The sequence below is a fragment of the Xiphophorus couchianus genome, chromosome 2 (genome assembly GCF_001444195.1).
Source record: "Xiphophorus couchianus chromosome 2, X_couchianus-1.0, whole genome shotgun sequence".
In the NCBI taxonomy this organism is placed as follows: domain Eukaryota; kingdom Metazoa; phylum Chordata; class Actinopteri; order Cyprinodontiformes; family Poeciliidae; genus Xiphophorus; species Xiphophorus couchianus.
Genome location: NC_040229.1, coordinates 16,622,770 through 16,637,213, shown reverse-complemented (window position 1 = coordinate 16,637,213; position 14,444 = coordinate 16,622,770). Strand labels below are relative to the sequence as shown.

General features: G+C 37.8%; 3 protein-coding genes across 3 annotated transcripts; all 3 read right to left on the bottom strand.

Annotated features, from left to right (window-relative positions):
- Window positions 1-475: 475 nt before the first annotated feature.
- Window positions 476-3,042, bottom strand: cimap1b (ciliary microtubule associated protein 1B). The gene is made up of 7 exons (XM_028039699.1): window positions 2,893-3,042; window positions 1,847-1,971; window positions 1,553-1,756; window positions 1,185-1,286; window positions 984-1,105; window positions 741-887; window positions 476-663 (listed from the first exon to the last, which is right to left on the bottom strand). The coding sequence occupies exons 1-7, from the start codon at window positions 2,982-2,984 to the stop codon at window positions 571-573; spliced, it is 885 nt and encodes a 294-aa protein (XP_027895500.1). The 5' UTR covers window positions 2,985-3,042; the 3' UTR covers window positions 476-570.
- A 226-nt stretch (window positions 3,043-3,268) lies between these two features.
- Window positions 3,269-6,945, bottom strand: LOC114153114 (protein tyrosine phosphatase domain-containing protein 1). Its single transcript, XM_028031446.1, has 12 exons — window positions 6,755-6,945; window positions 6,584-6,664; window positions 6,387-6,505; window positions 6,016-6,153; window positions 5,510-5,781; window positions 5,111-5,413; window positions 4,769-5,023; window positions 4,321-4,437; window positions 4,139-4,240; window positions 3,969-4,046; window positions 3,713-3,823; window positions 3,269-3,635 (listed from the first exon to the last, which is right to left on the bottom strand). The coding sequence occupies exons 1-12, from the start codon at window positions 6,943-6,945 to the stop codon at window positions 3,513-3,515; spliced, it is 1,890 nt and encodes a 629-aa protein (XP_027887247.1). The 3' UTR covers window positions 3,269-3,512.
- Window positions 6,946-9,172: 2,227 nt separating this feature from the next.
- On the bottom strand, window positions 9,173-14,260 carry LOC114133714 (ADP-ribosylation factor 4-like). Its single transcript, XM_027999775.1, has 6 exons — window positions 14,027-14,260; window positions 12,723-12,803; window positions 12,511-12,620; window positions 11,783-11,854; window positions 10,465-10,590; window positions 9,173-10,376 (listed from the first exon to the last, which is right to left on the bottom strand). Exons 1-6 carry the CDS (start codon window positions 14,091-14,093, stop codon window positions 10,290-10,292), a joined length of 543 nt encoding a protein of 180 aa, XP_027855576.1. The 5' UTR covers window positions 14,094-14,260; the 3' UTR covers window positions 9,173-10,289.
- Window positions 14,261-14,444: the final 184 nt, after the last annotated feature.

The following is a 14,444-nucleotide window of genomic DNA, read 5'->3' as shown; positions in this document are numbered from 1 at the left end:
GCCTTAAGCACAGTTTTATTTGGGAATAAAATAATCAACAGAACAACAAAAAAGGAAGAAAAAAATTTGTGTTAATTTAATTAAAATTCCTAAAGACTTTTAATTCAATTTAGAAGTAAGCTTATAGTAACAAACCTGACAAAGTGAGATATATAAGCAGTATTGATTACTGCTTTTGAAGTGCCCATGCACTCCAAAATCTATGCTTAGTATAGACTTCTTGTACTTTTTTCTGGCAAGATTGTAAAAAAAAACATCCAGTAGAGTTTTTGGAACAAAACAAGAACCAAAAAAGAAGGATTCAAAGACAATCACAAAGCATTATTTACTGATTTCCTTTTGTTTATTACATATCTTTAAAACTAAAATTTAAAATCCATCCAAAATAAATGTAATTTGTTAGTATTTTGAAGAAAAAATCCTTCTGATAATTTAATATAAAAGCTAGAAATTAAAGATGACCCAATTTTTGACATTTGTATGAACAGCATGACAGGACAAATATGATCAAACATGATCTCAATAATTGTGATTTTTTTTTTTGTTTTGTCTAAAGCCAACTTTCTTCCTTCATTCATCTACGTTTATAATGAGGGGCGCAATGTATTGTGAATGGCGGAGTCCAAAGGTGAAACTGGGGGCTTTTGCTCTTGTAAAGGTGACCTAGAATGAAAAAGATAAATATTTTTAACAAATATAACACCTGGAGCCTGTACTTATAAAAATAGGATGTTTCTTACATGCTCAGGATAGTGTGCTCCTGGGCCTGGTTTACTTGTGTTTTCCTCAGGAGCAAAGTTGCGTCCCTTTATACTGTACTGTGGAGGTTTCTGCCTATATATAGAGGGGTCCACAACTTTATAGGCAGCAGGGCCCGGAGACGGAGTCTGGAGGAAAATTCACATGACAGAAAAATCAGTATTTCAAGGTTTTTTGGGGGGGGTTGTTAGGTCTTCTTTAGGGACCATGTAGTCTTTGTAAACCTTGTTATAGTCTTCGTGGAAACTTCCAGTTTTACCGCGGCCTTGAAGTGTATAGTTGGGTGCTGAAGGTGCAACTGCAGTTTTACAGCCCAGCATGGGGGGCAGAGTGTAGGTGGCTGGACCTGCAGTATTAGTAAGAGATATTTTTTTATCTGCCTTCTGAGGTGAAACTACTTCTATACACCATAACATAAATACTACCTGGCGATAGGGTGTTAATGCGATCTCTTCTCCTCCCATACAGGGAATAAGCAGGAGCTGAACGGATGGTCATCTTTCCAGAACGTTCTGGGGAATATTGGCCTATAAGACACCAAGGAAAATGAGAAAAAGACCCATTTTTTTCTCATGGGTCTTTTTCCCATGAGAGAAAGACCCATGAGACAAAGACCCATGGTAAGTATCAATATTGATAGCAACCAATATTCCTATAAATATTGGTTGTATATTGATAGCAATATACAACCAACTTACCTACAGTATGTACTGAAAGGTAAGTTGGTTATATATTGCTATCATCAGTACATGTGTGCATTTCCAAAATCCATTTCTAAAACAGCTCCACTGACCTGGTCCGGGCATATGGGACATTTGAAGCTGCTTCGGTCGGCCGAGAAGAGAAAATGCAGGCATTTTACTTCTGCCCTTCATGGTCATGTTGGAGGGGATCAGATATCTTGGACCAGGAGAGCAGTTTGTATTCGCTTCCTCATGACGAGCACCAAAGGAGAACATTGGCGCCTTACATTTGGTAGGATCATGCTGAGAAGCACCTTTTCAGACCAGAGGCAGTCATGTTACCTTCAAATGTATCAATAATATATGTACTGATAGAATATTAGAATATTCAATTTTGCTCCCACCTATAAGCCCAGGAAGGGAATATTTGGGCCCCGGGCTCCCATAGAGAGCAGCTATAGGCCCCCTTGGTCTGTGAGGCTTCCAAGGTCCAACCCAAAGCTCATCACTTGGCATTGCTTTGAGAAAACTTATTAGCATTTGAGTTATAAAAAAGACATTCAAACAGTCAGAAATTTGCTTTATTTTCTCTCAAAGTATTTGCCACTCTATAATTTTCTCCTGTTTTTAATATTAACCACATACATATTCAGTTGACACAAAGTTCAGTTTTCAAATTATATCACAAGTCAAGATTATTGAAGTCTAGACTTTGACTAAACCCTTATAGAAAGCTGAAAAAGCACAACAGCACTAGACCATGAGACTGCCCTGTAATGTTTGGCTGTTGGTATGACGTTCTTTTTCTGAAATGTGTTAGTTTTACAACAATTGTAACAACATGCACACCATCCATAAAGTTATCTGCATGGCTTCCTGGCCATGTGGCCTGGCAGAGATTTAAACAGGAGCTTCAAAAGCACATGAGGAGGATTAACAGCAATGCACCAGCAATGGATGGTACCATTGCAGTTTATATTTTGTGTAAACTGTGAAATATCGTCTCTGCTGCCAGGATATTCAGCTGTTAGCATGTCATAACAGTCATAACACTGTCATATAGCAACAGTCTTCAGTCAGAGTCTTCTTCAAATTCATTGCAAGACTGATTGCTACTGGAAATCCTTTCTGCCCACAAAGACTCTTTAATTATATTTGGATGATATGAGTGGAACATTTACTTTCCCCTCTGGAATAAACAGTGTAATTGAATTACATAAATGTACAGTGAATTTTGCTACAGATTAACATAAGTCTCTTATTCCCCATTTTCAACATAATGAGGTTCAAATGTGGGAATTCTGAAAATTCGCTAATGAAATGACTAGAAAAAAAAAACTGTGAACAGCTTCCGTAAAAAGAAAATCAAACACCACAGCAACATTGCACAAATTGAATACAACCTTTTATTGCCAGGTACTAAATTTAATAAACATATGGATTACTTTACCTGATAAATTTCCCTGTCCAGTGGCGAGTGTGTGTTTCATACTTTATCCTCAACCTCAACAGGTCCAGTGAACCCAAACACAGATTGTGCATTGCTCGGCATTGCTGCTATGGCAACATTGTCATGGAAAGGACTCTTGCAGTCGCACTCAATATGCGTTTAGAGTTTTTTTTTTCTTTTTTCTAGAAGTGCAAAGGAACTCAGGGATGTGAAAAGAAAAACATTCAAAATGCAGATTCTGTAAATGATTTATTAGTTATGAAAGGCTGGAACCAAGGCATGAGCCGCCTCTGTGAATGCACTGTTTGGATTTGGCTTTGACTTAGGTTTACCATTTAAAGAAAATATTAACTGACTTGACTTTCACAGCCAGAAATGTTTTGTTGTTTAATGCAAGAAGCTGGTATATATGATCACATTAATTTTGTCAGTTATGCTTTTGTTTAATTCATGACTGTAACAGTGACAACATAGAAATGAAGGAGCTACGAAGTTCTGATATCACATTTTTATTCATATGTTTTATGGAAATGTTTTTCATCCAATTACTTAACTAAATAATTTCAGGGAAATCTTTGAAGTCCATTCAGTTATCTTGTGTTTGTTTTTATTTAAACTCCTTAAGGTGTAGCATTGATGCTGCAGGCCCTCTTGATTTGTCTGTGCGTATTGAAAGTTTCTCTCAAACTGGCCTGGAGTACTTTCATCAAGGGACCAAGGATTCCAATTTTCTCTTGAGGACTCTGTTGAGTAAAAAAAATACAGTTAGTTTTAAAGCATTTATATTAAGGTAAACATTTTAACTCTGAGGTTGTTTTACCCTTGTAAGTGTACATATGAGCCGTCGGAGGATGGCATCCTCTCTGTGTGGACACAGGCTGATCACTGTACTCACACAACTCAGCAGGCAATAGATTGTATGTTTCTGCGGCTGTAAATATTGGAAAAAATTAGGGATTAACTGAAGAAGACAGCCAATGTTATTTTTTGTGATGTTGAAATGATAGAGAAATTAATATTGGTTATCCATAATGAGAATTTTTTTTTTTCTGAAAATATAATGTTTTGGTACTTGCCTTCTTTAGAATGCTGAGAGGCTTTCTGTTGTTTCCTACTTTTAACCTTTCTATAGCCTCACTGCTCAGAACAGGATCCTATATCAGAGACAAAGAGATCAATTTAAACTAGAGTTCTAAAAAGGAATGCACAGTGTGGAAAACGAGTTTTTTGTTTTATATAAACTGACTCTTAACTTCTCCAACCAGGTCCACAAGAGACAACAAAGGACTTGAGGATCTGACTCAGTGACAAGCAGGGCCCATCCACAGTCACTGCTGTTCAGTTCCTCCTTCAGAAAACATGGGAGTTAATACAGTGAAAGACAAGTAATGTAATTATATGAGAGACATGGAGAATTCTTATTTTTACCTGCAGCAGAGCTGATCTCTGTAAAGCGGTCTCACCTGGAGAACCTAGATCTGCCATTGCTTTGGCTACCTGTCGGGCAATCAAGGTTGGGCCAGGAGTCTGTAGATTTCTGTACAACTTTATAGAAGAAGAAGAATTACTTTATTCATCCCAGCAGGGAAATTATTTCACAGTTACAGCAAGAATTGTTTATACACAGATTAACACACACGACAGGAGCTGCATCTGCAGGCAGCCAGCTGAGCTGGCGCCATTTTTGAAGGAGGACATGCGGCAAAGGTCGTCGGGACCGGGAGTCGAACCCGCGACGTCCGCGGGTCTAAGGCCTCCAAATGTGGGGCGTGCTAACCCCCTGCGCCACCACAGCACGCCCCATATGAGAGAGAAGAGAATTTTTGCTGCATTTTGAACAAACATATCACTTTTACTTTAAGGAAAAATACTGTACCTCCTGGCTGGAGCTGCATTTCAGGATTTCCTTTTCAGTTGAGCTTTTTGGCATTTTTGTGCAGCTGCTGCTTGTTTTTATGTTTGTCACTGCAGTGTTGAGCATGTGGAACTCCTTTCTGAGATATAGTTGCCCAAATGAAAATGTGCCAAAGACTGGACTAACTGGTCTGAGATCAGCATGTAGGAGATCCTGTAAGCACCAGTGCTTCTCATCTCCAAGAGCTGCGGTGCAGTATGAGCTCAGTTCCTGGTCCTTCAAGAGAGGAAGCATAACAGTGAGTATCGCCTAAACAGCCGGCTCAAAACTATTAAAATATTTACAATTGTGAATGCGTTTTACCTCATATACTATGATCTTAGTAACGTCAGATTCACTGTAGCTACGTTTGTCCAGCAACACCTCGTGCTTTCTCTCTAAGAACCCCAGAGGCTCGTCCCAGGAGGACACTGACCCTGAGCCGGCCCATGAGCCTTTACGGCCTTCGCTCAACAAAGGCAAATACTGCTTGGACACAAGAGTTTCTCTCACAGCCCTGCTCAGAACCCTCAGAGCTGATCTCTTCTCCAGTTCAGCATGGACCTCTGGAGGAGAGGCCAGACCAAGAGCCAGGCAGGAGAGCCGCACACACAGGAGGTACACCACCTGATCAAATGGGGTCAGAAAGGATATCCAGGTTAACTGTGACACAGAGCAGCGATGTTTGATTGTAGAAAGATTAGTGTAGTATGATGGCTCAACCTTGGGAGTGTGTCTGAGTCTGCGTGCCTCCTGGCCGTGAAGCAGCAGAGCTTGTCGGTTTAAGTAGTGCTGGAGGGTGAAAGGGGCCCCATGCCGCAGGCTGAGGTCTGGATACTGAGTGAGTTGCGTGCCGAGCAGGCGAGCAAAGTCAAACACCTGGTTTATCTGTGACCGAGTCTGGATAGAACGAGGCCTTTTAATGCGCACGTAGTGAACCGCTTCGCTGGGGCTTATACGCAGGGTGTAGATGAGGTAACAAGCTATCAGGACACCTTTTAGACAGCAAGAAGAGAACAGCAACAAACACCCAAGAACTCTGAGCATCAAATGGTGTTATGCAATTTCTTGCAAAAGTATTAATACCACTTAAATTTTTGACCATTTTGTCACAGTAAACCAACAAAACTTAATTTGATGTTAGGATTTTATTATCCTGGTAAAAATAATTTAAAAAAAGGTATGAGAATGCTTTGAACATGAAAACTGAATGCAATATTTAATCTTACCTGTCCTACCCAGGCCTGCGTGACAGTGAACAGCTACACGTCCTTCCTTTACAGCGAAGGCCAAAACCTTCACCCCATCGATGATTCCAACAAGAGACGACACACCAAAGTCTGGCATCCCAAAGTTGTAAAAGTAAACTGAAAATGAATAGATTAAAATAGTATTGCAGGGCTGCCTCGTGTTTAATAAAAAGTCATTTGATTTGAATTTAGCCCTGGCTGCTGTGGGGGAAAAAATAGCAGTTCAGAATAACATATAAAGTCTAATAATATCTTTTCCCCAGTGTAACACAATAACAACTAGCTCTGCAGCTTTCGCTTTTTCCTACTAATGTAATGCATTCCTCAAAATAAGTCTATTAGCTTCTCACTTTTATTGTCCATGAAGGTCTGTGGAGAGTAAGTGAAACCACTCTCAAGGTCTAGAGGAGGCCCACAGTGAGCATGCTCCCCGGGGAGCTGCATGTTGATGATCGACCTGATCTTCAACCTGGAAACAAAGACGCCAGTCGAGTTGTTTTGTATGTGTCTTAATGGATTTTGAGACAAAAATGTGTCAAGCAATTACCTTTGAAACTGCTCTATGATGTTGTACTTCTTGATGAGATGATTGGATGGACGAGCCATTGCTATTATATCATCGGTCACCCTGGAACAGTTGGGAATTCACAACCAACAAACTATCCTTTATTTTACATTCTACACCATAATCTTTGAGACTGCAGTCACATCTTCTCACCAGGAGGAGAAAAGGCCTCGAATGACTTGCTGGTTTGATTTCCAGCATTCTGGTCCCTCATAGCGACAGTCCTTTCCTCCACAGGCCAGCAGACAGAGAATCTTGGGTGGGATGGCTCTCACCAGGTTCTCCCTGGCCTGAGAGTAGGACGGCCTTGGAACTGGTACATGTGGGCTCAAACTTGGCATCATCCTGCGAACACAGACCTAGCCCTGAATTTTGAGCACTGATTTACAGCACGCCATATTTACACGGCAATTTACAAAAGAAAAGTAGTTTCAGTCCAATCATAAATACATTCCAATTATTCCTATCAAACAGTGCATCGAGTTCAGTTTGGTTTAAAAGTTTTCTGTTTAAGAAAACCCAGTAGATTACATCAATTCATTAATTTGCAGCAATTACTCGCACTGAGCATGAATGTAGCAACAGTGGAGAGGAAAGACTCCCCTTTAACATCTCCATCTACCTCCAGTAGAACCTGGTTCAGTACAAGAGGTCATCTGCTACGATCAAAAGGTGGTTGGAGAAGACAGAAAACCAATGGGAAGTCCAATTTAAATTTTGCCTAAGTCTATTTAAAGGGATCCAGTAAACATATGGGATGCTCTAAGAGGAAGAAAACAAAATTACATTTTTTGGCCTGTATTTATAGCATTGTATGGTAGAAAACTAACAACAAATTCACCCTAAAAGTTTCATCTCCATGATAAAACAGTGGTGGTAGAATGTGATGATACTTCATCTCAGCAGGATCAGTTGATCAGAGCCAATGGAAAGCTGAATGGAGATGAATGCAGGACAATCCTTGTTTACAACCTCCTAGAAGCTGCAAAAGCTGTTCCTCAAGCGGGGTGAAATTCAAGTCACTATTTAGATTTATTTCACTTTGCAGTCATGTGCCATGTTGTGTTGGCCTATCACATAAAATCCTAATCAAATACTTTGATATTTGCTGTTCTAATCTGACAAAACATGAAAAGGTTCAAGGGGTATAAATCCTAAAATAAACCCAATAAACATATAAAATGATCTAACAGCTCATATAATAATTACTTTGATGGCTTACCTTAGTTGTTACGATGAACACTACAGCTGTTAATCCCATTTAATTTATTCCCCAGAATTAAAACCTTTGAAATAGGGAGAGAAAGGCTCTGGACACACATGTGCCCCTCTGTCTTTACCCTCTCTGCTCACACACTAACAGAACCGAGTGATGAGCCAGCTCCACTAAGCCTGATTAGCTGTCATAATTACATTAGAAAAGACATTCATGCAGCGTAGCAAGCCAATTATACAACGCTTATTCCTTCACCTCTCCAAATGACCTAATTACTTGCAAATAGCCATGGTACCATACATGAATTTGCTTTGCTTGTAATGTTGACAAATTAAATTATTAGCCATAGCCTCACAAGCCAAGTTTGAATGCAAGAAGTCTGGACAAATTTAAATGGAGTAAGAAATTGAAAAGAAGATGAAAGACGTTGCTCATCTGTTGTTTGCCAGTGAGAGTTTCTGAGGGAGGTTATGACACAGATTATAACCCTGCAGTCATTTGAACCGTTCTTAAACCTTAAATTTATTAAGATTATCTCCAGACACAGCATCCAGCAACAGGAGCCGCATTGTAATGACGATGTGAGGCTGTAAGCTCCACCTCCCCCATCTTTGCTTGGTTCCCCGTAACAGCCATGTTTGAATCACAGTTTAAGACACTGCGGAGCCAAGTGTCAATGTTTTATTTTAAGAAGCAACATATTTGTACTGGAAATAACAAGTATTTTGATGTGATGATCTCCAAAATGTATATAGCATATACTAAATACATTTTAGTTGACACATTTCAAATCTTCATAAAGTATGAGAAATGTATCAAGCTGATTAATTGAACAACTGATCAACCCAGGTGTTAAAAAATTAGAAAATACAAATGTAAGCACAAGTACTATAAGATATTTTAAAATAGACATAGCTAACTTAATCTTCTTATGAAATTATTTAAATTGACCTGATTCTCTCATAATCAGGACTTTGAGCAACAGCGTATGTATAGTTATGCCCAATACTATTCAGAACCCTGATGGATTAAAGTTGTACTTATTCCTCATATGAAATGTGGATAGCAGTGTAGAAAGAGAACAACTTTTGAAAAAAAAACTACAGAATGATAAATATCATTTAGACCCAAAGTCATCTGTGTAAACATATTTATCACAAGCGTTTTGCATCTTTTCACGCTCTCGTTGCCGTAACACTAATCTTTAGTTCCCTCTTCAGATTTTTTCTCTTTTCAAACAGCAAAAAAATTGTTTTTAAAGCAGTAGCATGCTTAAAAAAATAAAACTCCAAACTTCTTTTCTGGTGCAAATCTTTGTAAGAGTGCACGATCATTAAAAAATGCTGAAAACAGGGTAGTGTAACAGTGGCTTTATTCAGAGCTTTTTGTTTTAAAAGACACTGACAACAAATGTCTCGAAGCTGAAATGTACACTAAGATAAACTGATAGGTCAGTATGCTGTGTGTTTTATTAAAGAGAAAGAGGAAAGTAATTAATACTTTACAGTGTTTGTTACACAGTACAACAAAGTCAACATTACATGTTGCTGGAATTTTTTTTAAAAAGGGGGAAATATTATGAGATTTCACAGTGTTGCAATGTCTCAGGTCCTGTGTCAACACTGAGAAAACACTTCCTTCCTCCTTTGGGCCAAAGCTACTTTCTGTTAGATGACAGAAAAGTAAAAAAAAGAAACAAACAAAAAAAAAACTTTACTGGTCTTAAGCACAAAACAAAGCATGTGAAAACAAATTCACAAGAAACTGAGATAAGTGAGATCAAGAGTTTATAAGGAAGTTGCAAGACAATCTACACTCACAGTGTTGTGGTTCTGCTGCAACACAGCATATAATGTAGCACAAAGTGGAGAGTTGCATAACTTTATCTCGCAAAAGCACAAAGACATAAATGCATCACAAGGAGGAGCTTCACCTAATAATGCACCATGAAATGAATAACTGAGGTCTATACCACAGGGGACCAGAAGGCAAAATGTTTTTTGGCACCAAACTAGAAGCAAATTATTCATTAAGCCACAGATCTACAAAACAGTTAGCTGGCACAGAATTAAAACAAAAGACAAAGCATCCAGAAATTAAATAACAGCAGGGAGTATGGCAATTAACAGCTTGAGGGAGACCACCAGTCGACCTCTACCATCAATCCTAAATTTATAAATGCATTTCTTTCTGTGAAATCTCTAAAAATATAATTTTGCTCACCATGAAACAGGAAGAGTAAATGAATGAGTGTGAAAAGGAACCATGCACAAAGAAACTACTGAAAATATAAAAAAAAAAAAAAACGAAGAATAAAACAGAGGTTATCATAACTGAGTTAACTGTCCAATAGGCTGGAGGTTTTTTTTGTAAACATTGGTGCTAAAATAAACTGGCTCTGGATTGAACGTCTGAGTCTTTTCTCATGTCCCGTGTTGATCAGTCACACTCTGCTGTCCAGCAAATCCTTCATTAGTTCTTCGACAGCTCTTTGGACAGCCAGTCAAGTCCTTCATACAGCCCGGTGCCCTGGGTGGCGCAGGTGGATTCGATGTGCCACTGTGGAGAGAAAGGGCGTGTGGCTCTAAGGGAATGACCATCACAACTCAATAAAGTCCTCAGATTTAAAGCGAGAGTGATTACTCACTTTTCTGCTGCGAAGTGAATGTAAGCCAAGTCTCTCTGCCAGTTCACTGACTGTTATGGCATTTGGAAGGTCCTGCTTATTGGCAAATACCAGCAAGACGGCATCTCTCAGCTCATCTTCCTGAAGCTGCAAGAATTACAGATTCCCCATCAAATACAACAGCACAGATTAATTTGGCCAAAAGTCAAAAATAATAAACTATGACACGGTCCGCTCAGGTGAAATACTGAAAAATCTTTTTTTCTTCCCATTTATAAATTCATTAAAACTAAGAACTACGACAAATTTCAGTCTAATGCATGAACTACCACCATCTTCTGGTGGAATTTGACTTTAGAGACTTGATGCACAGGTAAGAATAAGCTTGTAAATCAGTAGTTTTCTGTAAAACTTAATAAAGAACAGGCAGGTTTGTTTTCTCTGATGTGGGAAGACAGATGAGTTCTTAAAAGTCATCTGGAAATTGGTGATGGTTAAATAAAAAAATCTGACTGGTGCATCACCAACTATCCAATTTACAGAAAAAAAAATGGGTACATAGAGTACATTATGAAATTAGAAACACGACAAGCCGCACAAATGATTATATTTAGTCTTTCCCCAGAAACATGTCCGGATCCTATCATAAGTTGTGCTCATTTCTCTCAATCAAAAAGGCCCAAATCCTTCAAAGGTTTTCTGAACAAAGACTCCAGAATTCCTGTAAGCGCCAGACTACTTTGGAGGCCATGCAGCAAAAAAATTTATTTATCCAAACAGTTTGACACAACTTACGTCTACACTTTGATATTCTTTTTCCATCACTCTAAGCTTTAAGGTAAAAATAAAGTTTAAAAAAAAAAAAAATCAATGTATTGTGAAAAAAGTTTTCACTGGGAAGTAAATTCAGAGCAATGCTGCCATTCAGAACTAGGCTGCCATAAAGAGGCCTCCAAATATTGTTTATTATTTAACCTCATAATAAGATTTATGCGCCTCTTAAAGGCGACTTAGAGAAAGAAAGTGAAACCTTTGATCATCAGTGTTACTCAAAGATGAGCTGAGTCAGAGCCATAATTACATAAATGCTGCTGGAACGAATAGAGAATTATTATTATTGCTTTTAATGACCTCATCTCTTAGACATTTATCCTGATGTGAACTCCTGCAGCTACAAAACCAGCTAAACCTCTTCTGGCAATGATAACACTGAACAAGCCTTTGTGGTAAACTCCAAGGAATTTTTGGACACCCTCAGCTCAAAAAAAAAAAAAAAAAAAAAAAAAAAAAGAATTAATAAAATTTAATGTCACAAATTTAATGTATTTTGATAACGTACCATTTTGGAGAGCTCCTCTGCAGACTCAACAATTCGTTCTCTGTCATTACTGTCCACTACAAAGATAAGACCCTAAGAAATAAAAAAAAGAAAGAATTACAATGGAATAGATGTTTAGTATTGCACAATTAATATCATGTTTAGATCTAATACCAAAACAATATTAACCTTGTGTTCAGTTATTTAACTTTTTAGGAAAACTTTGTGGGAAACATCAAGATTTTCCAGCTAAATTTGAAAATACCTTCTCATAAATAACATTTTATTTAGATCAAGCACAGAGAACAATCATTAGTACTTTATTGCAACTTTTTTGTGACTTCGCCGTGTTAAACAGCGATTGCTTATCACGTTGCAACATTCTCATGCAGCAGAAAGAAAAGATTTGCCTTAGAATCACTCATTATTGAGTGATTATGTAATTTCGCCTTATTTGACCTGTTCAAGAACTAGAATGTTCTGCTTTTTGTATAAATTACTTTAATCTAATATCTACGTTTTGTTTTCTGCTACAAACAAAAACTACGGACCGAACATTCTCCAAGTCAACAATAGAAAAGCAAACAAGGAAGTAAAATAACAGAGAAAGAAAGGAGGAAAGAATAAAACATCTAGGGAGTTTAATAGTTGAATCACTGCATAAATCCCCTCCTGAAAAAGTTTCACATTATGTTGTAGTTGCATAACAGGGTTTTCTCTGTAACTTCAAACTAAAGATGATCTCATACCTGTGTGTTCTGGAAGTAATGCCTCCAGAGAGGTCTGATCTTGTCTTGGCCACCCACATCCCAAACGGTGAAGCTGATATTTTTATATTCTACCGTCTCCACATTGAATCCTTTCACAGAAAAGAGACAGACCAAAAACATTATCATGAAAACTGACAGAAGTACTTTTTTTTTTTTTAAAAAAAGGGCTAAGTTTCAAATAAAATTCATACCAATGGTTGGGATAGTGGTCACAATTTCACCAAGCTTCAATTTGTACAGGATTGTTGTTTTTCCAGCGGCATCCAGTCCAACTGAGGAGGGTAGAAAGAATATGACAAATTATTTAAAGAACTCTTCACCTAATCATCACAGTAAAACAAAAACAGTATTTGACTGTACGAAGTTAGTGCTGATATTTTCTGCCAAGAGAGCAACTTCTGAAGTAATACTGTCTGTGCTAGAGTCATGTTTCTACGCATATCTCAATATTTTATTTTTGGTGAACTCAAACCTCTAAAGTTTTTCAGGGTTTGTTTGTTTGTTTTTTTTAAATAACACTTATAATATAAAATCCAGTTCTTGGATTTTACTATTTGTAGATTCCACAAACTATGAATCAATGCTATTCTGACAGCAAAATTAAGAGGCTCTTTGCTGCTTCTTTGGTCTCTTAGATTGTCTGTTTTTTAAAAAAAAGCTAATATGTTTTCACACCACCAACAAAATCAACTTTTTTTTGTCAAAATTATTTCCAGATCATAAAAAAAACATAGGTAGTCAATGTGAGGAACCAATAGGAGTTCCCTAAGCCTACAAAATTACAGGGATAATTGTCAATTTAGGTTGGACTATAAACATTTCAAGTTCTTTTTAAACACCAATTTCAAATTATGAGTCAAAGATGTTTTTCGCTCTCCCACCTTTGTTTCCTGTGTAAATAATTATTGTAGACTTTGTAAATCATCGTTCAATTCAAATGTAATGATGGTTTGATGGTTTACAAATGCGTATTTTCTTATGAGTCCAACTAATCTGGATTTCCATTTAATTAAAAAACATTTAATCCACAAATAAAAACCCTTTATAGAAGCATCTCAAACTTCCAGGACAGTGAAGATTTATTTCTAGTCGTTTGCAGCGATCAGTGAATTCCTTTTTATACTTTTCCATCTCTATGGGATCAAACCGTGGGTTGATTTGAGCATCATTGTTTTAATTTGGAGGATTTTGGAAACCGTAACTTTTTAAAGTTCGGCGCTTAACTTTTCATTTACATATCGCTAACATTCCATAAAGGAGGCCACGTTAAAAGCCTGTTGCGCCAAACATCTTAACGAAAACCGTCTATTTTTTTTTTTTTTTTTTTTTTTTTGGAGGGGGACATTAAGATTTATTTTCCGGAAACAATGCACACCCCGTTTCGTATCCACCTTATCACACTTACCCTTGAACAGTAGTTTTAAACTGGCTTCATCTCATTTTTCTGGAGTAAGCGATGCTAACCGCCGTTAGCCAAACAAAACTTTTTACTCACCCATCAGAATCCTCATCTGTTTCTTCCCGAACAGCCGACCGAAGATCGACGAGATGGTGAGCCCCATGGCTGCCCGAGGATGTTGGACTATTTAAAGCTAGAAGTGATGTTTGACCACTACAACAGCAAAGCGAAATGTATTTAACACGGGAGGGAAGTTACTGTGATTTCACTCCAGACTGCCACGTCCGGTGTAAACGTGGAAGGCGCAACGTCATCAGTCTGAACCAGCTTTATTTGTCCTCAAACACAGAGCAACGCCGAAAGATTTTACATCATTTTTTTTAAGTGTTTTTAGACAAACCTAGTGTTTTATGTCCATTTAACTGGTTGATGGGGAAAATACATTTCAATCCAGAAGAAAGCGTAAAATAACGTGTACTGTTACGTTTCTCCCCTCCTCCCCCCAAACTTTAAT